Raw genomic sequence first — 21,243 nt, 5'->3', positions numbered from 1 at the left:
TGAATCCCTGACACATATAACATATATTTTTTTCCAAACATAGAAAGCAGAATAAACATGTACGTTTTTACCACCCATACCTAGCATACATTAACATTTTACTTTACTTGCTTCAGATTGTTTTTAAATGGAAAAAAATAGAATTAAAAATCCTCTTTTAAATCCCTCTCTCCCTTCCCAAGGTTAGCACTAGCCTGAATTTATTTTACGTGTCATTTCTATATTTATTTTATAAAAGATAACCATTTTACACTTATTCCCTTAAAACATTATTTTCATTACATACATATGTAAAACCAATAATTTTAAAATTTTTATATAAATGGTATCATATTGTATGTACTACTCTACAACCTTTTAAAAAGGTTGTAGATTTGTTGTCTACATCAGTGATTATAGCTCTAAATTTTTCATTTTAATAGATGTATTAAAATGTATTTATTCATTTCCTGAAAACATTTTGGTTGCTTCTTTAAAATTTTTTTTTAAAGAGAGAGAGAGAGAATTTTTTAATATTTATTTGTCATTTTTAGGTGGACACAACATCTTTTTTATGTGGTGCTGAGGATCGAACCCAGCGCCCCACGCATGCCAGGTGAGCGTGTTACCGCTTGAGCCACATCACCAGCCCTACTTCTTTAAAATTTTAAAAAACTGCTATTAAAAATGTTCCAATATTCTTATAAACATTTCCTCGTACACATGTGTAAGTTTTAGCAGGGGTAGAAATACGTGGTTATATGGGATATATGTTTTCTGTTTTATTTAGTTAAATATTCTCTTCAGAATGGTTATAATAATTAGAATTCTACCAGCAGATAATGCCCATATCCCTACAATCTGTTTTTTTCATACTTTAAAATTTATGTTATTCTGTCATGAAATATTATCTTGTTATAATTATTGTGGGAGAATGTATTGTGATAGACTATATTGCTATACACTAATATCCTGCCCCTATCTTTTTGTAGTACTAAGGATTAAACCCAGGACATTGCACTGAGTCAAATCCCCAGCCTATCATGCCTCTCCATATGTATCACTGTTCTGTTGGACAGAGGATTGGTTCTATGACTTACTTTGGCCAATGTAATGTAAGAAGTTCCATGTGGCCTTTTCATGGAGGAACTTTTTAAGTCAATGTATGTTTCTTTATGTTTTCACACCACCTACTAAGAATGGAAAAAACAGACGCTGCAATGTCAGCATGGGGCCTGGCTTATGGATCAGAGCCACATGGTACAGGGCCCTGATAGGCCTCTGAATGACCATTTAGCATGACCTTATTTTTTGGACTGTTAATTAATATTTTTTGTCATTAATTATTTGGGCTGTTACTAAAAAGAACAGAACCTATGGTCTGTTTCCAATTATTCCTCCCACCCTACCCTTTTCCTAGAGGTGTGACACCCTATCTCACAGACTTTAGGCTTGGCCATCTGATTTGCTTTGGCCAATGGAATTTGAGTAGAGAAATTGTATGTGACATCTCAGGAGGAACATCATCAAGGCTTACACTGTTTGGTTGTTCTTCCCTGAGAATCCACTTTCCTTCATGAGAACAGCTGTGACATTTTGAGGCTGGATTTGTGTTAAGTATATCTATTATGTATACCACATAGCTGGACAGAATAAGAAATCCAATCAGACAATCTGAGTTTTAATTAGTGGGTTTAATCTGTTTACATATATTGTAATTGCTGGTCTCTTTGAATTTATCTTGACCATATTATTTCTGCTCATCATTCTTTTTCTCTAGTGTGACTGATTTTTTTAGAACTTGAAGGCTATTCTTCCACTGTCTTTTGGTATCTAAGAAGTCCACATAGTCAGCATTACTTTGTGGATGATCTGTTTTATGTAGTCTCTTGGTTTATCTGTCAGTGAGTAACAGATTTATATCTTTAGCTTAGTCCTTTCCCCTTGAGCCCACAATTGAAGAACCAACTCCCAGCAGTATCTATACTTAGATACTAACAGATTTCTTGAACTTAACATATCAAAGCCAAACTCCTCCCCAATCCTGTACCTCCCTCAACATCTCTATCTCAGTTAAGGTCAACTTCATTCTTGCAATCACTCAGGTCAAAAACCCTTGAGTATTCTTTCAGCCCTTCCATCTGTCTCATCTTTCCAATTACTCCATGACTACCCTCAGTGTCTAGAAGTTTTGTAACTGCATCCAGGTTCCATCCAGTTCCAAAATCTAGGATCAGATCTCACAGTTGTGAATGATTTTTCAGCCATCAGAGTTTGCTTTTGTCTTTCTGTGACTTCTTCCAGACTATTTCTATAAGCAGAATGGCTCTACTCATCTCCAAGCAGTGAATATAGTTCTGTTTCTTCATCTTACATCAATATGGCCTCTTCAACTTCACAGAAGTCGGGTACCTGACACCATAGCCTACTCCCAGCCTTGGAGTCCAGCAGGCTTGTCTGTACTGTGAGCCACATTTCCAATTTAGTGTTTTTATTCATTTTTGCTTCATGGAGATTGCTTATATTGATTTTAAAGCCTGGCTGTATTTTAAGCATTTTTCCTGTGCATTTTTACTAACTTAGTGAATGGTATCCCTTCCACCAAATATCCTAATTAAAAATTTCTATTTCTAATATATCATAATGCCTACCATAAGAGAGCAATGAACATTTATAGAGTGTTTATGTATTTCAAAATAAAAACTACTTTTTGAACCATCACATCTTTCTGGACATTATGTTTAAATAAAAATAAGATTAGGCTTCTAAGCATGAAGCCCTAGAAATATACTTAGAATTAAAAAAAATCAACTTAATCATATTTATAAGTAATAAATCTACTAGGTCAAGATGAAAGACTATTTTAAGAATTTTGAGGTGTGTTGAAGTGTTCTAATTTTATAAATATATATTTTGGTGGTGCTGGGCATAAAACCCAAGGCCTCATGCACACCAGGCAAGTGCTCTACCAGTGAGCTATATCCCTAGTCCCTAATTCTACAAATGTTCTTAAAATACTACTATCTACATAGAGCTGGTTAATATGAGCCAGAAGTTCTTCCTTCTTCATTCACAGAAATTTAAAAAAATATATTTCTAACTAGTCGTAATAATACAAACGTTGATAGATAAACCAGTCCAAATTCATGTAAGTGAAACTCAGGACACTTCTGTAACTAGAATGAAAATATTGACCTCTTTTAACAGATAAGCCAGCATCTGTCAAGATATACAGCTTTGCCTCTGCTTCTGTCATATCTTGCTTTGTGAACCCATGCAGTTCACTGCCTTTAGGACTAACAGTTTCCTTCCCTCTAAAATCATGATGATCCTGTGATTCCTCATGTACTCTGGTTCTATTTTTCTTACTATTTATTCCTAATAGTTTTTCTAACTCTCATTTGGAAATTTGTTTTACTTTTTCTATACTTTATAGTTTCCTTAAAATTTAGGTTCAATTTATACTGCAATTTTTAAAAAGCAGAGATTTTTATAGGAAAAAGTTTTTCAAATAAGTATTATGAAGCAAAATCAGTTTATGGGAATCAAAGAGAAAGGTAAAACTCATGCTTGATTTGTTTATTAAATAAAAAGATCAGAATTTATAGAATATATTAAGCTTTAAGCTTTCAGGGTACACAGTGATTAAGGCTTTTCACCTTAACCCTAAGAACACATCACAGCAAGACTAGTTTTTATTTTAACAAAAATTAAATTTTAACAAAAATTAAACCTTTTAGATTATTAAAATCTTTTGTTCCCTTTTCATATTTTACCCAAACTCTTCTTGTAAGAATATCATCAGAGCTAGGTGCAGTGGCATATACCTGTAATCCCAGCAGCTGGGGAGGCTGAGGCGGGGAGTTTAAACCCAGCCTTAGCAAATTAGCAAGGCCCTAAGCAACTCAGTGAGACTCTGTCTCTAAATAAAATATAAAAAAGGGTTGGGGATGTGGCTCAGTGGTTAAATGTCCCTGAGTTTAATTGCCTGTCAGGAGTCAGCCATGGGCTATGTGTGTGAGCTGTGAGCATTTGAGTGCATGACTGAACTGGGCTGCTCTGTTTGGGCTGTGCACAAATGTGTCCTTTTCACTTGCTCTGCCTTTGATCCCACACAGCACCTGAGATGGGTGTGGCTTTCCAAGATGTCAGTCAATCTGCTGACAGCAAGACATCAGGAAGCTAGACTTAACCCCCTGAAACCTGACCCCTTGCCTTATCTGGAAAGAACATTTCATCAAACCTCCCTTTGTGTGCTCCCCCTAGAAAAATAAAGAATCCAGGTGCAAGCTCTCTCTCTTTCCAACGGACCCTTAAGGTTGAGAACCATCCCTGATTCTTGCAAGCAGAACGTATTTCTGTTACATGCTTATTTCTCTATTTTTAAAAAATATTGGTGCAGCCAGCTCTTGTGAACCCAGCTCAGGCCACCAGCCCAGCTAGCTGGCAATAATCCCTGGTACCAAAAAAAAAAAAAAAAAAAAAGGATATCATTAGTATATCCTCTTCATATCTGATGGAAAAACTTCTTCATAAAAATTATGTTCAAGGATAAATGAGTTAGCTGGGCACAGTGGCCGGCACATGCCTATAATCTCAGTGATTCAGGAGACTGAGGCAGGAGAATCACAAGTTCAAGGATGGTCACGGCAACTTAGAGAGACCCTGTCTCAAACTTATTTAAAAAAAAAAAAAATTGAATCCAGGGGGACTGAACTATATCCCCTACATCTGGGTCAAGTCCCTCTGGGTTCAATCCCCAATACTGGAAGGAAAAAAAGGGATAAAAGAATCAGGCACATATCCACACTATTGTTCTTACTATTGCTCAAATGCCACTTTTACAAGATGATTAATAAATGAATGTGATATAAAGGTGGTATATTCCTGCAAAAGTCAGAAGGAAAAATAGGCTTAAAAAACAATATCCTTTAGCTTTTCTTTGAATACAGTAATAGCTCCTGTGAGATGCAACAAGTCTCAGCTGCTTATCACATGTGCAATTGCCTCACCTCCAATTCTTTGAGGTAGTTAACTGTTGTTTCTTGTCTCATTAATATGACTAAGTCATGGGGATGCTTCAAGTTCATTGGTGAATCCACCTGTAAATAAGCAATAAATAAGTAAATAAAATTCACATTTTGCTAATGACTAGATTAATAGTTGCCTTTAATATGACCTAAATCATTATTCAATCATCATTACGATTAAAGTATTTTGAAAGTGATCATTTGTAGAGGTGGGGGATGTAGCTTAGCGATAGAACACATGTTTAGCATGAACGAATCCCTGAGTTCAATTATCAGAGCTCCTCCCACAAAAAGGGATCACATGCAAATTTTAGCAAAGGGAATAAGACGTGCAAAGGTTGTCCCTTGAACTCGAACTTGAAATAGTATGAAAGTAGGTAAATATTCTAGCTTGACAGGTCATGTAAGGATTATTCAAGAAAAGAAATATTTGGCAATGAATGATTAAAAAATTTCCTTAAAAGATGTTTCAAGCCTGTAATAACAAAAAAGAGACTATCTTGTTTTGATAGTACATTCCATAACGGAATCAGTTTGGAAGCAATAAAATGAAAATATTAAAAGCACCTATTTTTGAAGGCTATTTGTAGAAGTCATAAATCAAAGAAAATTTAAGATAACCTTCAGATTTATTACTTACAAATCATGTTTCCTGGATCAACAGATCAAGAGATTATGTTGCTGAAGATGTAGAAAAAGTGAATTCTCATATTCTGATAGAAGGCTTATACATTTATTCTCGATTGGAGGATTGTTTCACAACATATATCAAAATGATAAAAATGCAGTCTTTATTTAACAAAACAAACTCTTAAGAAACTACCCTAATATGTTCTTAAACAAAGATATATTAATGGTCATATCTTTATTATTAATTGATATATCCATTAATATATCACAACAACATATTTAGCTGCCAAAACAACACACAAAAAATCCTAATTCCAACACCAAAGGAATAAAGAGACCCATGGTCCAATGGAATGCAATTCAGGAGAAAATGTAAACATTATATAGCCCATAGCCAGAATATAAAAGAGCTTTATATAAGGAAGTCAAAGAAAGTCTACTCACTTTGCAACATTGCCCAGACCTCAAGAGACAGCTACTTAGTACATAATTCCATAGGTACTGCTTGTATGTGTGTACGCACGCATGCTTGTGTATTCATTCCCTCCCACTTCCATGGCAGTGCCCTGGGCCTCACGTATACCAGGTAAACACTCTACTATGGAGCTTCATCTCCAGTTCTATAGGTATTTGAAAACAAGGTTTTGGGGCGTGGGTGGGTGGATGGGGGGAGTAAGTAGGGGAGAAGAAAGGAATATGGAAGTATGTCATTTCCATTTCAAAATTCCTAACCATTCTGTTTATCTGATGTTTGAAGAATGACAAAAAGAATGAAAGAATAATACAAATGAAGATTTAGAGAAATATTTAAAGAATAATTCCAGTTTTAGGTTAAAAAATTACTAGGCTACCAGGTGTGGTGGCACATGCCTGTAATCCCAGAGACTTTGGGGCCTGAGGCAGGAAGATAGCAAGTTTGAGGCCAGCCTCAGCCAATTAGCAAGGCCCTAAGCAATTTAGCCAGACAGTGTCTCAAGATAAAATAAAAGGGCTGGGGATGTGGCTCAGCCTGGGTTCAATCCCTAATACCAAAAAAAAAAAAAAAAAAAAAAAAAGTTACTATGTAATCAGCATTTTATCATGTTCATACATCATGGGTCTAGCCAATTTTCATTCTTTTTTTTTTTTTTTTTTTTTTAGTACAGGGATTGAACCCAGGGTACTCAAATACTGAGCCACATTCCCAGATCTTTCTTTACATTTTATTTAGAGACAGGGCCTCACTAAATTGCTGAGGCTGGCTTTGAACTTTGATTCTCCTGCCTCAACCTCCTGGGCTGCTGGGATTACAGGTGTGCACCACAGTGCTAGGCAAGGGTCTAGCCAACTTGCAATTGTGAGGAAGTACTTTTCATTCCCTTAAAGTTTTTAGTTCATCATGCTATATAGTGTTTATAGCAGCTAGAGGAGATATAAAGATAAAATTATTAGAAGGGAAGGGACAGCTGTGTTTCTCTTTTTGAAGTGACAACAAATGGTATGGACCTTTGCCAGATAAAGGCTTAGCAAAGGAAGATTTATAATCTGACATATATTTTTATTGGGGTAACTTCAAGTTCTTAAATTTTAAGATGTTATCATAATTATCTTTGGCAAATGTCAACTTGAATTTCTCTCCTTTTGAACCTCTCTTCTCTGAAGATTATAAAAAAGGGCATGTTTGACAGTTTTGTAAATAACATCTATTCACAATAAATGTTTATTAAATCTCTATACGCAAGGTCCACAGGGAGTCAATATTTGGAGTCTGTGTATTCCTATTACATACAATGTGTAAAGGAATGGCAATGCCTTTAAAATTTTTTTGTTTTAGTAGTGGCTATTGTAAGCTCAGGAGCAAAATGTGACAGGCACTAGAAAAAGGCAAATTACAAAGGGTCTTAAGGCTAACACAAAATCTCAAAGCACTTTATGGCTTGTTCATAAAGGACAAACAACCTTACAAATTTCCTATTACTGCATAGCACAATAAATGTTGCTTATAATGACCTGGATCATAAAAAAAAGTAGAATTATTTTCATCTTCTCTACTTAAGAAGGTAATAAATAAGATTGATTCTCTAAGACTTAAAGGTGAACAAAATTTCACTGTTACTATAGAAATACTTTAGTAAGGAAAATGACAAAGTATACATGTCAATTCAAATTTCTTTTCCTTTGAATACATTATATAAATATATGCATTTAATTATTAACAAAGGTACTGATAAAAGTACACTTCCAATCTGGAGCCCTATCTTGGTGTTCAGTAAATTCATGTAATAGATGGAAATATTACTACATAAAGGTGATTATTTCATTGCCTACCTAGTAAGATAAATGGTGAATGTTTTAAACTTAAACCAATCTAAGGCTATAAATATTTTTGACATTCTATTAAAGCAAATTTGAGTCAATCACTTTTCAATGATCCTTTATGAAAGGAAATTGAACATTTCTACTGTAACTTTAATTCAAGCCCTCTTACACAACTTGTTCTTCATATACACTGAACATTCTTATGTTATTTTTTAAAAAATAGTATTCATCTGAGGATATGAAAGCAACATGGGAAACTCTTCTCCCAATAGCAGTTTGAAACTGACAAATGAAATATGTTTTACTCATTTAATATTTTAAATCAAATGTTTGGATTTTTAGATTATTTAAATATAAAACAGTATTATGGCCAACAAATTAAAATCTTCAAAGACACCAAGATTTTAGCTCTATATAAAATCTGAAATGATCCTGCTTGTTAGATAGCTGCAGCTTCTGTCAACCAGTATACATAACCCCCTGCAAAAGCACCTATTTTGCTTGCTTCCTCACACAGGATGCCCTGCTCAGTGGATTTCTTTCCCTTGGTCAGGGATGCTCAAGCAAGAGGTTTTTTTTTTTTTTGAGATGCTGGAGACAGCCATCTTGAATTCACAGGGGCCTAAGAAAGAAGTAGGGACTGAAAAACATCCTTGTTATATGGTTAATGCCCTGGTTCAAACTGTTATCTGTAGTACTTAGTCTGCCCAAACACTTCAGTGAAAACTTTACCATTAAAAAAGCATTGATGCTGGGCTGGAGGTAGCTCAGTGGGAGAAGCATGCAGAAGGCACTGGGCTCTTCCTAGTATGTGTGCACAAACACATAGGGTTGATGCTGTTTCTAAATCTCTGCTTAATTTTTTAAGGCCTAGGGCCCGTGGTGGCTTTTCAAGAATCTCTGTTTTTGCGCCTGCTACTTCCTTTACCTGGAACACACTTCTATTCTTAGGCTTCTGCAAAAGGCCAAATGACTTGGCTCAAATGACATTTCTTTGTGAAGCCACCCTTCTCTTTGAGTTCCCACAGTACTTTATATATACTTGTGTAACAGCATGTATTATACTGTTTAATTACTATGTCTATCTCTAAAAAAAAAAAAAAAAAGTTTACCTAGTCCTCTTCCTTCTCTCAATATATAAAGTGCTTTGGGTAAATGTCAGGCACTTAGTACATTATGGACTGATGACGGTGTCTGATGCCACATTTGCTTGATATTCCATTCCTAAGGCATGCATTATCATTCACTGATGACTACTTGGAAAGGAAGTGAAGTGGCTAAACCATCAGGGGTCAGAAACAAAATATGTCATTGACTGTATGGCCTATGACTAGTCGAAGCAAATCACCTTTCTTGCCTGGATTTCTGTTTCCTGATTTATAAGCTGAGGAGACCCAATCAAATGACTCCTAAAGTTCCCTTAATTTTCAAGTCTTACATCTTATAAAAGATTTAACATTCTCATTAAAGTATCAAATCTTTACTAGCCTGACCTATACCCCTGAAGTAATTCAAATGATAAATTCTTCTTTGCTCTGGGCAGGGATGATTTCCAAAGCAGAAGTTAAAAGCCTCTTTTAAAATGTCAATTTGTCAAATTAAGCCAAGGCTCCAATTAGTAGTGGCTATTTCTGAGCAGTTAAGTTGTTCATTGTATCACAGGCAAAGTTAGCTCTATCCTGTGGCACTCAATTCTAACAACATTCAACTTAAAAAGTATTTTTTTTTCCTGAACATAAGCTATATATCACTATGAAGACAAACAATATAGATATCAAGAAAAAATAAAAATTAATTGAAATATTACCTTCAAATATATCTGCTATCAGATAAATATCATGTCAGGATAACTTCTACACAGACATATACATAGAGCTATGTAGATATTTTTACAAAAATGGGAACGTATTATATTATATTGTATCCTCTCCCTCACCCCTCTCCATACTTTGTATCATACTTCTCTCCCCAAAAATGATGTGATCATTTTTAGTGTTAATATTATAGTTTTTGCCAGGTTCCTGCTAGCAAAAATTATAGTGTTTCAGTTATTCTCTTTTTAAAAACAATACTATAATAAATATTCTTTCACATAAAATACTTGGATATCTGTCTGATTACTTCATTCTTTGAAAGAGAACTGCTGGTAAAAGTAACTGCACTTTAAATTTATATATTTTTCTCCAGGCTGTTTGAATCAACTTAAATTCCCATGATAGTCACCGTGTTTTTTTGCATCTTTAGGAACCCAGGAATAAGGGGGAATATATTTCCATCTATTTGTTGGTCTCATGTGCTGTTCTTTATGAGAACAACCTTTCTCACTTCCTCTTTTGAACTCCAATGAGGGTTTATACGCTGTATTTTAGAAATGTGGTTTCCAGTTGAGAGAGAGAATTTTTATATATATATATATATATATATATATATATATATATATATATTTTTATTAGTTTTCAGTGGACACAACATCTTTGTTTGTATGTGGTGCTGAGGATCGAACCCGGGCAGCATGCATGTCAGGCGAGCGCGCTACCGCTTGAGCCACATCCCCAGCCCGTTCTCTGACTTTTCAATAGTGAACATGTATTACTTAAAAAAATTATATATAATTTATAATTTCTTTTTTTTAAAGTGTCATTTGTTCACATGAAACTTTTTTAAGTTTTTAATCTCATGTTAAAAGAACTGTAATGACAAGTCTAAGTTGAAGTCAAGGGACAAGACTATACGTGTTCTACAAGAGTTATATATTCTGTATTCATACAGAAAAAGTGTATTCTATCATGTATTCATAAAGAAAAGGTACCTCTCACAAGCCTGGGCCCAGGAAGAATACCCCCAAAATGCAAAATTAGAGCCAAGAGCCAAGGAACATGGGCAGCCACTAGCCACTAGAAAAGGCAAGGGAATGGACTCTCCTGGAGCCTCCAGAGGGTGTGCAGCAAGGCTGTTCTCTTGACTGTAGCCAGTGAGACATGAGTTGGACTTCAAACCTACATAACTGTAAGATAATAAATTTGGGTTGTTTTAAGCCACTAAGTTTGTGGTAATTTCTTACAGCAGCAATACACTAATACAAGCACCCATAAGTACTAGACACAATGAGAGACATCATGGTGATAAAAAAAAAAAAAATTCTCAAGGTGTGGGCTTGAGAATTCTTAGTCAGATGGGTTAGTCAAATATTTGAAAAGGAGTACTAAAACCAATGCCAGAAGTTGGACCTGTTACTCAGGTGGTGGCAAACTCAATGGCCTGGGAATTACTCTGCTCTTTCATGCTGGAAATCATTACTGTAAAAAAACAGACAATTGAATACAGCTCAACTTGATTACTCATCAAAACAGTCATAGTATCAACTATCGGCGGAAAAGAGACAGTATGACTAATATCTTTTACTGCAATCCCAAGAAGTATAAAGTCAACATTAACGATTAAGGTTTAATTTTTCTATGAAGTAAAGAAAACCAAATGAAGGTCCTTTTGTTCATACTGCTACTGATGGCCACAGCACTGTCTAGCTAAGGACACAGAGGGAATAATTGGCTTTTAACTAAATTCAGATTAAGAACAAAGGTCTTACATATCTCAAATACTACTGATACAGTCCTTTACGAGGACAATTTTGAAATATCTAAGAAAATTTAACATAATGCATTCTTTGAGTAAGGTAATTCCATTTCTAAGCATTCATCTTACTTACATATTCATAGATGCATACAAAGTACATACATGAACATGTTCACTTACGGCATCATTGTTTATAACATTCAAAATCTGGAATATAATCGTCCAAATGTCTGTCACTATGAGGGTTGTCAAAAACATTACAGAATCCCCATATGACAGCATACAACCAGACTTAAAGAGGCAAATTTTTATTTGTATTAAGGAGAGATGTATAGTGTTATTATGAAGCAACTAAAGGCTATTTGTCAAACTATTCCCAGTTCCCAATGTGTGTTTAAAAAAGGGAGTTTATAAAAGTATTTACAAATATATAGAGATTTTTAGGAAAAACCAAAAAGAAACATTCACTGTAACTGTGTTTAGGAACTGCTTTACAACTCTTGTTAAGAGATAACATGTTCTTAGAGAAGATTTAGGTTGACCAGGCCTCTTATTTGTACCTTGGAGAATAAAGAGTTAGCTTATCATCTTTAAAGCAAACACAAAACTACTAAAATGATGGTGGCCCATCAGTATGCTGGTGTATGTAAGAGTTAGTACAGGTGTAAATAACTGCTTGAATATGCATATATTTTCTCTCACTTATTCAATATTTCCTGAGTATATACCATGTTTCAGGCCTGTTTTAAGCATCAGGGTTATTCCCCAAAGAAAATAAAAGTTGCTTCCATTATAGAGAAGAAGGAGGAACAAGAACAAAGGTCCAAAGGATAAAATGAGCTTGTTGTTTTAAGAATTTCCTGAAGGGTGGGATGGCTGAAACACAGCACACAAAACAAGAAGGAACGTGGTATCTGAGGCTGGAGAGGTGGTCAGGGGTCAGGGATAGCTGCCAGTTCTTTTAGGGCCTGTAGGCCATAGCGAAAACTCTAGATTTTAATTTTCAAGTGTGATGGGAAACCACTAAAGGTGTTCTGATGTCCTTTGCTTCCCTCTTCTTCAAAGGAAATGTCATGACCAGGGTATAGCTGTTTTTTTTTTTTTTTTTTTTTTTTTTTTAATCACTTTGGCTGCTTTAGGGAAAACAGATGGGAAAAAGTAGAAGCAAGGAGGCCAGTTATGAAGCTACAGTGTAGGATCAAGAGAGATGGAGCTAATCCAAATTAGGGTTTAGAAGAGAAGTAGACAGACATGGCTGGATTCAGGATGCATTTAGGAAGTAAAGTCCACATATTTGTGTTAGTGTGGGTATAAAAGGAGGGAGAAAGAATACTCAAGGAAGACATCAATATGTTGGGCCTGAGCAATTTGGTGAATGGGAGAAGAACAGGTTTGGTGGGATGAAAATGAAGAGTTTAGGACAACTGTACCTGTGGTGTCTATGAGACAGCAACATGGAGATGCCCAGCAGGCAGTTTGTGAATCTGGAGTTAAGGGAAAGGTCCAGATTACAGATAAGACTTGGGAGTCCTCAGAATACAGGGTTTTTTTTTTTTTTTTAACCCCTTATGCAAGAGATCACCTGAAGAGCACATGTACAGAGGGAGAAAAGAGGCACACCAATGTTTAAGATTCAGCAGAAGAGCATGAGAAGTCAGGGCAGAGATTTGGAAGAAAATTCAGGAGTGTATGTCCTGGCAACCATGTAAGAAAATCATTTGGTTGGTAAAGTCCAAGAAAATGCTGGGCTGCTGAGAGGTTAAATAAAATTACAAAGTACAGAATTGGGCAATGTGGAAAGCGCTGGGTATCCTGACCAAAACTGCATGGATGGAGGACTGACTGGAGTGGGTTTAAAAGAGAACATGAACACAACTCTTTCAAGGTGTCTGGCTGCATCAGAGCCACATGTGAGAGGAATTTCCCTTGTTGCTGTTTTTGCCAAGACAGGCTATAGTTGAGATGTGGGGACTGCTTATGCCTTGCTCCCAACATTCGGGAGTACAAAGCTATGCTAATTTTTGACTTGACTGGCTGCAATCCCTTTTATTCCTCACTGCCAGAGTGCCCTCTGTTCACTTCCATCAGTGCTGCTTCCAAAAGGCAACAACTGCCGAACCCCACAGCTGACTCTAATCCCTCCTCTACAGTGCAGCTGCCATTTCTCATCTGCATCCCCTCTGCCCTTTATTCTGCTTTTCTTGTTCATAATTTTTCTCCTCTTGTTGCTTCTACACACATTTTAAAAGTCTGAGTAATAAACTGACCTTTTAGATATAATAATGGCAAACAGGATGATTTCCTTTGTATAACACTACCAACCACAACCACAGAAAGGCAAGAATGGTCTCTGAAACTGTGGCTCCTTTTACCTGTTGTACACCTTTTGGAGGATTTGAGGGCTGATTCACTGATGGGTTACTCAGCACTTTAAAGATCTGGAAGTCTGAGTTGTCCTTTAGGCTAAGTCTCCAAATAATTATTACACTAGTGAATACTGCAAGTATTTATTCAGAAAATTGAAAATGCCTAAAAAGGCAAAAACTGCTTACTAAACTTGCTTTATCATCAACTGCCAGACATGTATCATAGACCCTGTGTTTTTGGCAGTGTGAAAGATTAGTGAAGTTGTGGAGATGGATACAGCCACTCCCTTCAGGGAGCATGAAGTGGACATTTAGATAAGTAAACAGACATCAGCTTGGTGCTGTAAATGTTTTCATAATGTAGTTCAGGATGCTATGAAAGCAAAAAAGAACAGCTTATTCAAATTTGGGCATCATAGAGGTTTTACTGGGAAAGTTACATTTAATTATGAAGAGTGAGTGTTAGCCAGATTGAGATGTTGGAGAAAGAACACATGCAAAGTCCCAGAAGCAAAGGAGAACACAGCATATTTGGGGATGCTTACAAAAACTAAGTATTGCTAAGAGTGTGTATGTGTGTGTGTTTTATTCTGGTGTGAGGATGAGGCACTTAAGGATGGCCAGATACAAGGCTAGAGAGAAGGGTGGGCCCAGGTCATAAAACATGGTAAAGATTCGGACTGCATTCTGGGCTATGCACCACACTGCTAAAGGTAGTTCTGGCTGGGGAATGAGAGTGGACAGAGTTGGGAGAAGTTCACTTTATTATTTTATTATTGTGTGAAATACTCTCATGATGCTAAATATATTTTCCCAATGTCTTGCTTTAGTTTTGTAATCCAAAGTTATAAATTAAAGCAAAGGCATTTTAAAAGGATTACTCTAATTGCACTATGAATGGCCTCGAAGCAGCACATGACTAGAGGAGGGACAACAGTTAGGAAGCTGTGACAATTATCAGGGGCTTGAAAAGTGATGGTAGCGGCTCTGGGAAGAAAAAAGATAAAATTATAAGGTAGACGGAAAGACCTTGGTAAGGGGTAGTGGGCAGGAAAAAATTAAAGATGACCGCTAGAGCCAGGCATGATGGCATATACCTGTAATTTCAGTTACTCAAGAGGATGAGGAAGGAGGATCCTAAGTTTGAGGAAAGCTTGGGCAACTTAGCAATACTCTCTCAAAATGCAACATAAAAAGGGTTGAGTATGTAGTTCTGTGGTAGAACTCTTGCATAGCATGTGCAAGGCCCTGCATTCAATCCCTAGTACAGCAAAAAGAAAAAAAAAAGAAAGAAAAAAAGATGACTAGATTTCTGCCATGCGCAAATGGGTAGTTGGCACATGGTGGTGTCTTTGAGGAAAAAGAAGGAATAACAGGTTTGGGAACAAAATGCATTTTGATTTGGTCTTATTAAGCATGAAGTACCTAGGGATGTTCACATGGAATTTTAAATTCGTATTAGAGGTATTAGAGGTCTCAAATTTGTAACTCTGGAGAAAAAAATTGGAGTGTAGAAAGAATATATTTTTAGCACATATAATGATAATTCAATTCCCAAGACAGGATAGTGTTGCCCAGGTATATGTAGAGAAGGAAAGAGAAGGTTAGAACAGAAATTGGGGGAATAACAATGTCTAAAACTGAATTTCTTAAAATGACCTGTGGCCTCCTGAGGAATTTGATAAAAATGTAGACTCCTTGACTCCACCCTGAGTCTAGTGAATCAGGCACTGAGTCCCCTGGGAATCTGCATTTTAAGCAAGCACCTTGGATTATTTTTATGCAAAGTGAAGTTTGAGAACCTCTGATCTAGAGGAAAAGTGGAGGAAGAAGTCAGGGAGGATGGTTAAAAACAAGCGAGCTTCACTTGCCTCCAAAGAAAAATGATAATCTCCTGTGGTGGAAAAGAGCACATGCATCAAAGCACAGTGGGCTGGCGAAAAGACAGCAGTCAACAAATATTTGCTCAGTAAATAACTGGGAAAATTATTTAAATTTGTAATTTACCTCTGTGTATTTCCAAGCTCCTCTTACTGCTCTACAGTATAAACAAAGTTAATACCTAGATAATCTGCAATAGTGTTCAATATCTGAAAGAAAAGGTGCTGAATAAGAATCACTTTGATGCCAAGGTCTAGTGTAAATTGCAAAGGTTTAATAGTACCTAGAAAGTTAGTGTATAATCACGATGACCTCTCTAGTTTAAGTAAATCCCTGAAGTGTATAAACATAGAAGCAGTGCTCTATGACAAACAGATGGTTTCCTTTTTAAAAGGTGCTGAAATAAAGCCATCAGCTTCACAGTACCATAGGGATGCTCTCTTTCAGATTAATCAAATCACTTAACATCAGATCCAAATATACCACTTCTCCACTTACAATGTATTAAGTCTGATAGAGATTTAACCTCTTTGTCCAACTAAATCTGATAGCTCTTCTTTGAGTCATGGTTCCTGAAACAGTCACTTATCAAATAGAAATCTCTGCCAAGACTGTAAGGCTTCAGACATTTTAGCTTTGTCAGAAACCTCATTTGTTGTGAGTGCTTAAAAAGATCTGTACTCCCTGAGACATTTGCCTGAATGAAGGCAACATGATGATAAGTAATCACCAAATGAAGTCACACTTATTTGGGACCCTTCCCCTCCTACTTATCCTCAATCTGAACTTATCACAAAATATTTGGCAGAGGTAAAGTAAACTGAGAGAGAAGGCATTTACTTCATTATTTCCTTTTTTTTTTTTTTTTTTGCTTTTGTTTCTTCCTATTCCTTGGTTGATGTTATGAGAAGAAAAAATATACACCTTAAACTTATTGAGTACAAAGTACACACTTGTGAGCTACTGTAGATCAATACATTTTTACTTATTGTTATCACTAAATGCCATTCAGTCTGGGCAACTTTCTCTCCTATGACTTGTACCCGGTATTCTTTAAGAATTTTTTTCCAAATCTAAAACAACTATGGTTCTAACACTGGAAGAAAGAAAACCTGGGTCCAATAAAGAATTTTTTATAAGAGTGCTGATAATGATGACATTCTTTAAATTTTTTGACCTCCATTTCTTTTTTTTTTCTTTGAGAGAGAGAGAGAGAGAGAGAGAGAGAGAGAGAGAGAGAGAAAGAGAGAGAGAATTTTAATATTTATTTATTTTTTAGTTTTCAGCGGACACAACATCTTTGTTTGTATGTGGTGCTGAGGATCAAACTCGGGCCGCACGCATGCCAGGCGAGCGCGCTACCGCTTGAGCCACATCCCCAGCCCTGACCTCCATTTCTGAAGAAAAAAATAACCTAATGAACCCAGGGCTAGGAGTACAACTTCCTGATTCAATAAGCTTATAACTAACAAACTGGTGATATTTCAAGAGTTTATCTATCAGCAGATAATTCAGAACATGGAACACACATTTTTGCCACAGAAATGACATGATTTATAATGGTTAGGTTCTTAGGCTAATTTACAGAAGTTTGTGCAAGTGAAATACTGGACACTTTTGATAAGAAAATAGAAAACAGATGTTGCCAAATTAATGATTAAGCAAAAAGACCATTAAATTTAAACAATAAAAATATTTATCTTGAAACTTATTCTTCACAAAAACCAACCAAAAGATTCACTGGCTGGAGGACACTAGACACTCCTCTGGACTACGTTATAATAGCATATCTGTCAATTCTGTGGACCCTAAGTTAAGGGTTAAATAAAGTGAGGTATTCTTACTAGTTTGCAGGTATAACAATGGGGGATCAGAGGCATGCCAAAGCCCAAAGCTAGGGAAAAACAGTGAACTGTAGAGAAGCCTCATCTTAACTTTCCTCTGTCCTCAGTGGGAAAGGAACTCAGCAACTAGAGTTTTTCCTTTACATCCCAGCTCCAGAGTCCCCAGACCAGACTCCTGGGAAGAGGGTAGCAGCTCAGGAACATGAAATGGAAACACTAGGGAAGGTATGTTTCCTAGCTGAGGCAGGAATTATGGAGAAAAACAATTCCTTGAACTGCCATATCAAGTGCTGGACATGCTCTGACTGTGAAGAGGCTTCTTACAGAAATCTACTGAAGCCCTATTTCAATCCAATTTAGGATGTAAGGTTTCTAACATACAAGCATGTTCACAAGTCTGCAGTGACTAGTGGGTGTCTATCTTTAGTGTCTGCTAAGAACTGAGATATAAAGATTCAAATGACTATTCACTTTTCCTGTCAAAGACTCTTGGCTGAACTTAAAACTATAATGATGAAAAATGTATATTCTGGGCAATTCAAAGATTATGATTTTTAATTCATAAATACTTCTCTACATTCACTATGGTAAACAATGACCTATTCAATTTGGACAAGTTTGTGGATCAGACAGAGTTTCCATAAGAGTTGCATTTGCCACTTTCTAAGATTTGCTATTTCTGATTGTCCTTGGCCCCTTCCAGATATTAGGCCATTTTAAAAACTGAAACCATACTTCTGCTGTCAATCAGCTATTATAACCAAGAAAAAGCAGCAGGAATTTGATGTCACTTAGGACCCAGTATATGCAGTAAGCTTTTACTTAGTTATGTTTCTCAAAGTACAAAGAGATTTACAGAATACTCAACCCCAAGTACTAAGGGTATCTTCCAATTCCTTAAGTAAATCCAAATGTGATAACTGAGCACTATCTAAACTGAGTTAGGATTCTGTCTGCTTTCAAAGTATTGTCAGTAAGGGATGTATAAGTTTCACTGAATTTTCAGAGTGGAACTCAGAAAAGCTGACCAAGTCTTATTTTACTATGTATGCTGCTGCTTCCTCATATTAAATCCACCTTCCCTCCATAGCCTCTTGTAACACTGTAGACAGTCACTTTATTTCTTCTGGTATAAAATTTCACGGCTGCCTGAACTTAACACTATAAATGTTATTCAGAGCAAATTTTGGAAAATTCAAGGAAAAGGATCATTAAAAGAAAGAAAGAAACTTTGCTTTCTTAACTTTAAGCCTAAACATGTACTACAGGGCAATTTGGCAAGGATCCAAACAAAAACTTCAGATTTCCCCCTTTCCTTCAGGCAAGTTACCAATAAACCCTAATTTTCCCTAAACCCTATCTATCTATCTATCTATCTATCTATCTATCTAAAATATATTCAATGTGCAAAAGAAGGAAATTGTTAAAGAACAAAACCAACTTAGATTTCACTTTCCCACGGAAATGTTCAGCATATAAGTACTACATTTCTATCAGTTTCCACTTTTCGGATGGGCTGTCAGCTGAGTGGCAGGACACCAAAATGGGAAGGAGAGTCAATGTCACAGAGTATAAATAGCTGTGGCCAAAAACAATATTGCAAAAGAGCCAATAGGAGAAGGGCTCCCCAAACTGCAGCAGAAGTGACTTAATTCCATGTCTCCCTTCATGAAGGCCCAGGGAAACCACCATCAGGAAACAAAAGACAGGTGGAAGCAACCAGGCCTAATAGAAGATTTCCAATCTTAGATCACAAGATGGACTTTTCTAGGGCTTCTGAGACCCACACATGTATTTTAAGCTTCAGTTGATATGGCCATGAAAGGGAAAACTTTCTGAATGTGAATGAGATATAGATGTAATGATGTAAGGGTCTAATAAAAACACAAAGGCTGATTTTTAAATTATATTTGTTCCATGCTCATTGTAAAGTTTGTTATCACATTGCAAACCCAAATCTAAATATCATCTTCCACTAAAGCAAACCTTGCAGTGTGTTTCTATTACCATTTACTACGTTCAACTCAAAGAACCAGTAATTTTGCAGACACTGGTTAAAATCTTTCGGATCAGTGGGAGCAAGCACTTCACTTTCTGAAGATTTGTTGGACATTTCAAGACTGTTGTCAAGTGCTGGAAGTCATTAAGTTTACCAAGATTCTGTGATTGAACACACACACACACACACACACACACACACACACACATACTCTTTCAGGCATCAGCAGCATAAACAAAATGCAGGCATCATAAAGTTATGTAAGGAGAAGCGGTCTCTCCTTTAAGGAATTATTTCAGGCATACAAGAATCCTGTGAATCGCATATCCACCAAGGGGGGCTGGGTCACAGGAACTAGGTAAAGAAACAATGCAAAGTACACTGGGAAATGAGGGCAGTTATAGCTGAAAAGATGTAGGCAACGCCACCAGAGGCATCTTCAAGCATTCCTTTGCAAGGAGAGGGAGAGAGTGTATGTGTATGTGCTGTCTCTAAGGAGCCCCTGCTGACCTCGGAAACCGCACTAGCAACACCACAGTCTGAAACAAATTCCACCACGAGGAGAGGTGACTAGGGCGAAGTAGCATTAAATGATCCACTGACTAGGGGTACCTTAGCTGTCAGCGCCCTGGGACTCGCGCACACCCCGGCTTCGCCACCTGCTTTCTACTTCCTGGCGGAGGGCTGGTGACGCGTGGGCCCTAGAGGCACCAGAGTCAGGGCTAATGAAGGTATGACTTCTAAAGCCCCAGCACAAGCAATGGTCCCGAGGGTCCGTCTCCCAGGGTTGGCGACTCTCCCCACGCGGCGCGCAAGGGTGGAAAGCTGAGAACTTCCAGGTGGCTGAGCGAGGGTCGACAGACAAGTGGGGAGGGGGCGGCGCCAGGTCCGAGTGCCCAGAGCGCCGGGACCCTGCGGCCAGGACCCGGGTTAGGGGGCTGGGGGCGGGGCCGCGCGGAGCTAGAGAGCCCGAGCCGGGCTGGGGAATCCCCCCGGGGCGAAGGCGGGCGCAGAGGGTCGCTCTGGCCGCTACCTGCTGCTGGATCTTCCCGTCCTCTGTGACGACCCAGTGGGTGGTGGCGAAGGCCCCTCGAGCCGCCACGCTCAGCAAGGCGGAAAGGCTGAGAAGCCAGCCTGGGCCGGAGCAAGGCGGCAGCTCGCACCGGCCGCGGACCCCTACTGCCGCCGCCATCTTGCCCCCCCCGGCCCGGCCGCTCACACCGGAAGCGGAAGCGGGCCGCCGCCGCCCGCCATCTTGGGAAGGTCGGTGCTGGAGGAGGAGGAGCCGAGAGGGCGCTAACAGCTGACGACTAGCTTCGACAGCCACTGTTTGGGCGGCCACGGAGCAGGGTTTCGGGCAAATGAGTAGCCGCGCCTCAGGGCTGGACGCTGCATTTGTTTATTGTTTTGTGTAGGGGATATGATCTCCAAGCGTGGGAACCAGAGGGAGGTAAAACGAGTAGACTTGGGTGGAGCTTAATCCGAAGTGAGAAGACTCAGTGTTTTGGGTTTTAAAGTAAATCATTGCTTTTTTTCTTAATAGTGAAAGATGGTTGGGAAACGAAAAGTATGCCTTTGAACTCCCTAATGGCAGAGGGCCGTTACTTTGGTTCTTAGGGTCTCACCGTAGCGGGAGGTTCAGA

The 21,243-nt window shown here is 37.7% G+C and overlaps 1 protein-coding gene across 4 annotated transcripts in view; it reads right to left on the bottom strand.

The window, feature by feature from the left end:
- TTC17 (tetratricopeptide repeat domain 17) overlaps positions 1-20,827 on the bottom strand; it is a 110,044-nt gene extending 89,217 nt beyond the window's left edge. For all 4 annotated transcript variants that reach the window (XM_081264974.1, XM_081264975.1, XM_081264977.1 and 1 more), the window contains exons 1-2: positions 20,634-20,827; positions 4,992-5,081 (exon numbers count right to left, since the gene is read on the bottom strand). In XM_081264974.1, the coding sequence (XP_081121100.1) occupies positions 4,992-5,081; positions 20,634-20,792 (249 nt within the window). In that variant the 5' untranslated portion in view covers positions 20,793-20,827. The remainder of the gene's footprint in view (positions 1-4,991; positions 5,082-20,633) is intronic.
- Between the last annotated feature and the right edge of the window lie 416 nt (positions 20,828-21,243).

The sequence above is a fragment of the Spermophilus citellus genome (assembly GCF_964194105.1).
Source record: "Spermophilus citellus genome assembly, chromosome: 2".
NCBI classification, from domain to species: Eukaryota; Metazoa; Chordata; class Mammalia; order Rodentia; family Sciuridae; genus Spermophilus; species Spermophilus citellus.
The sequence above is the reverse complement of the archived record's forward strand: the minus strand, read 5'-3'. Positions and strand labels throughout refer to the sequence as shown.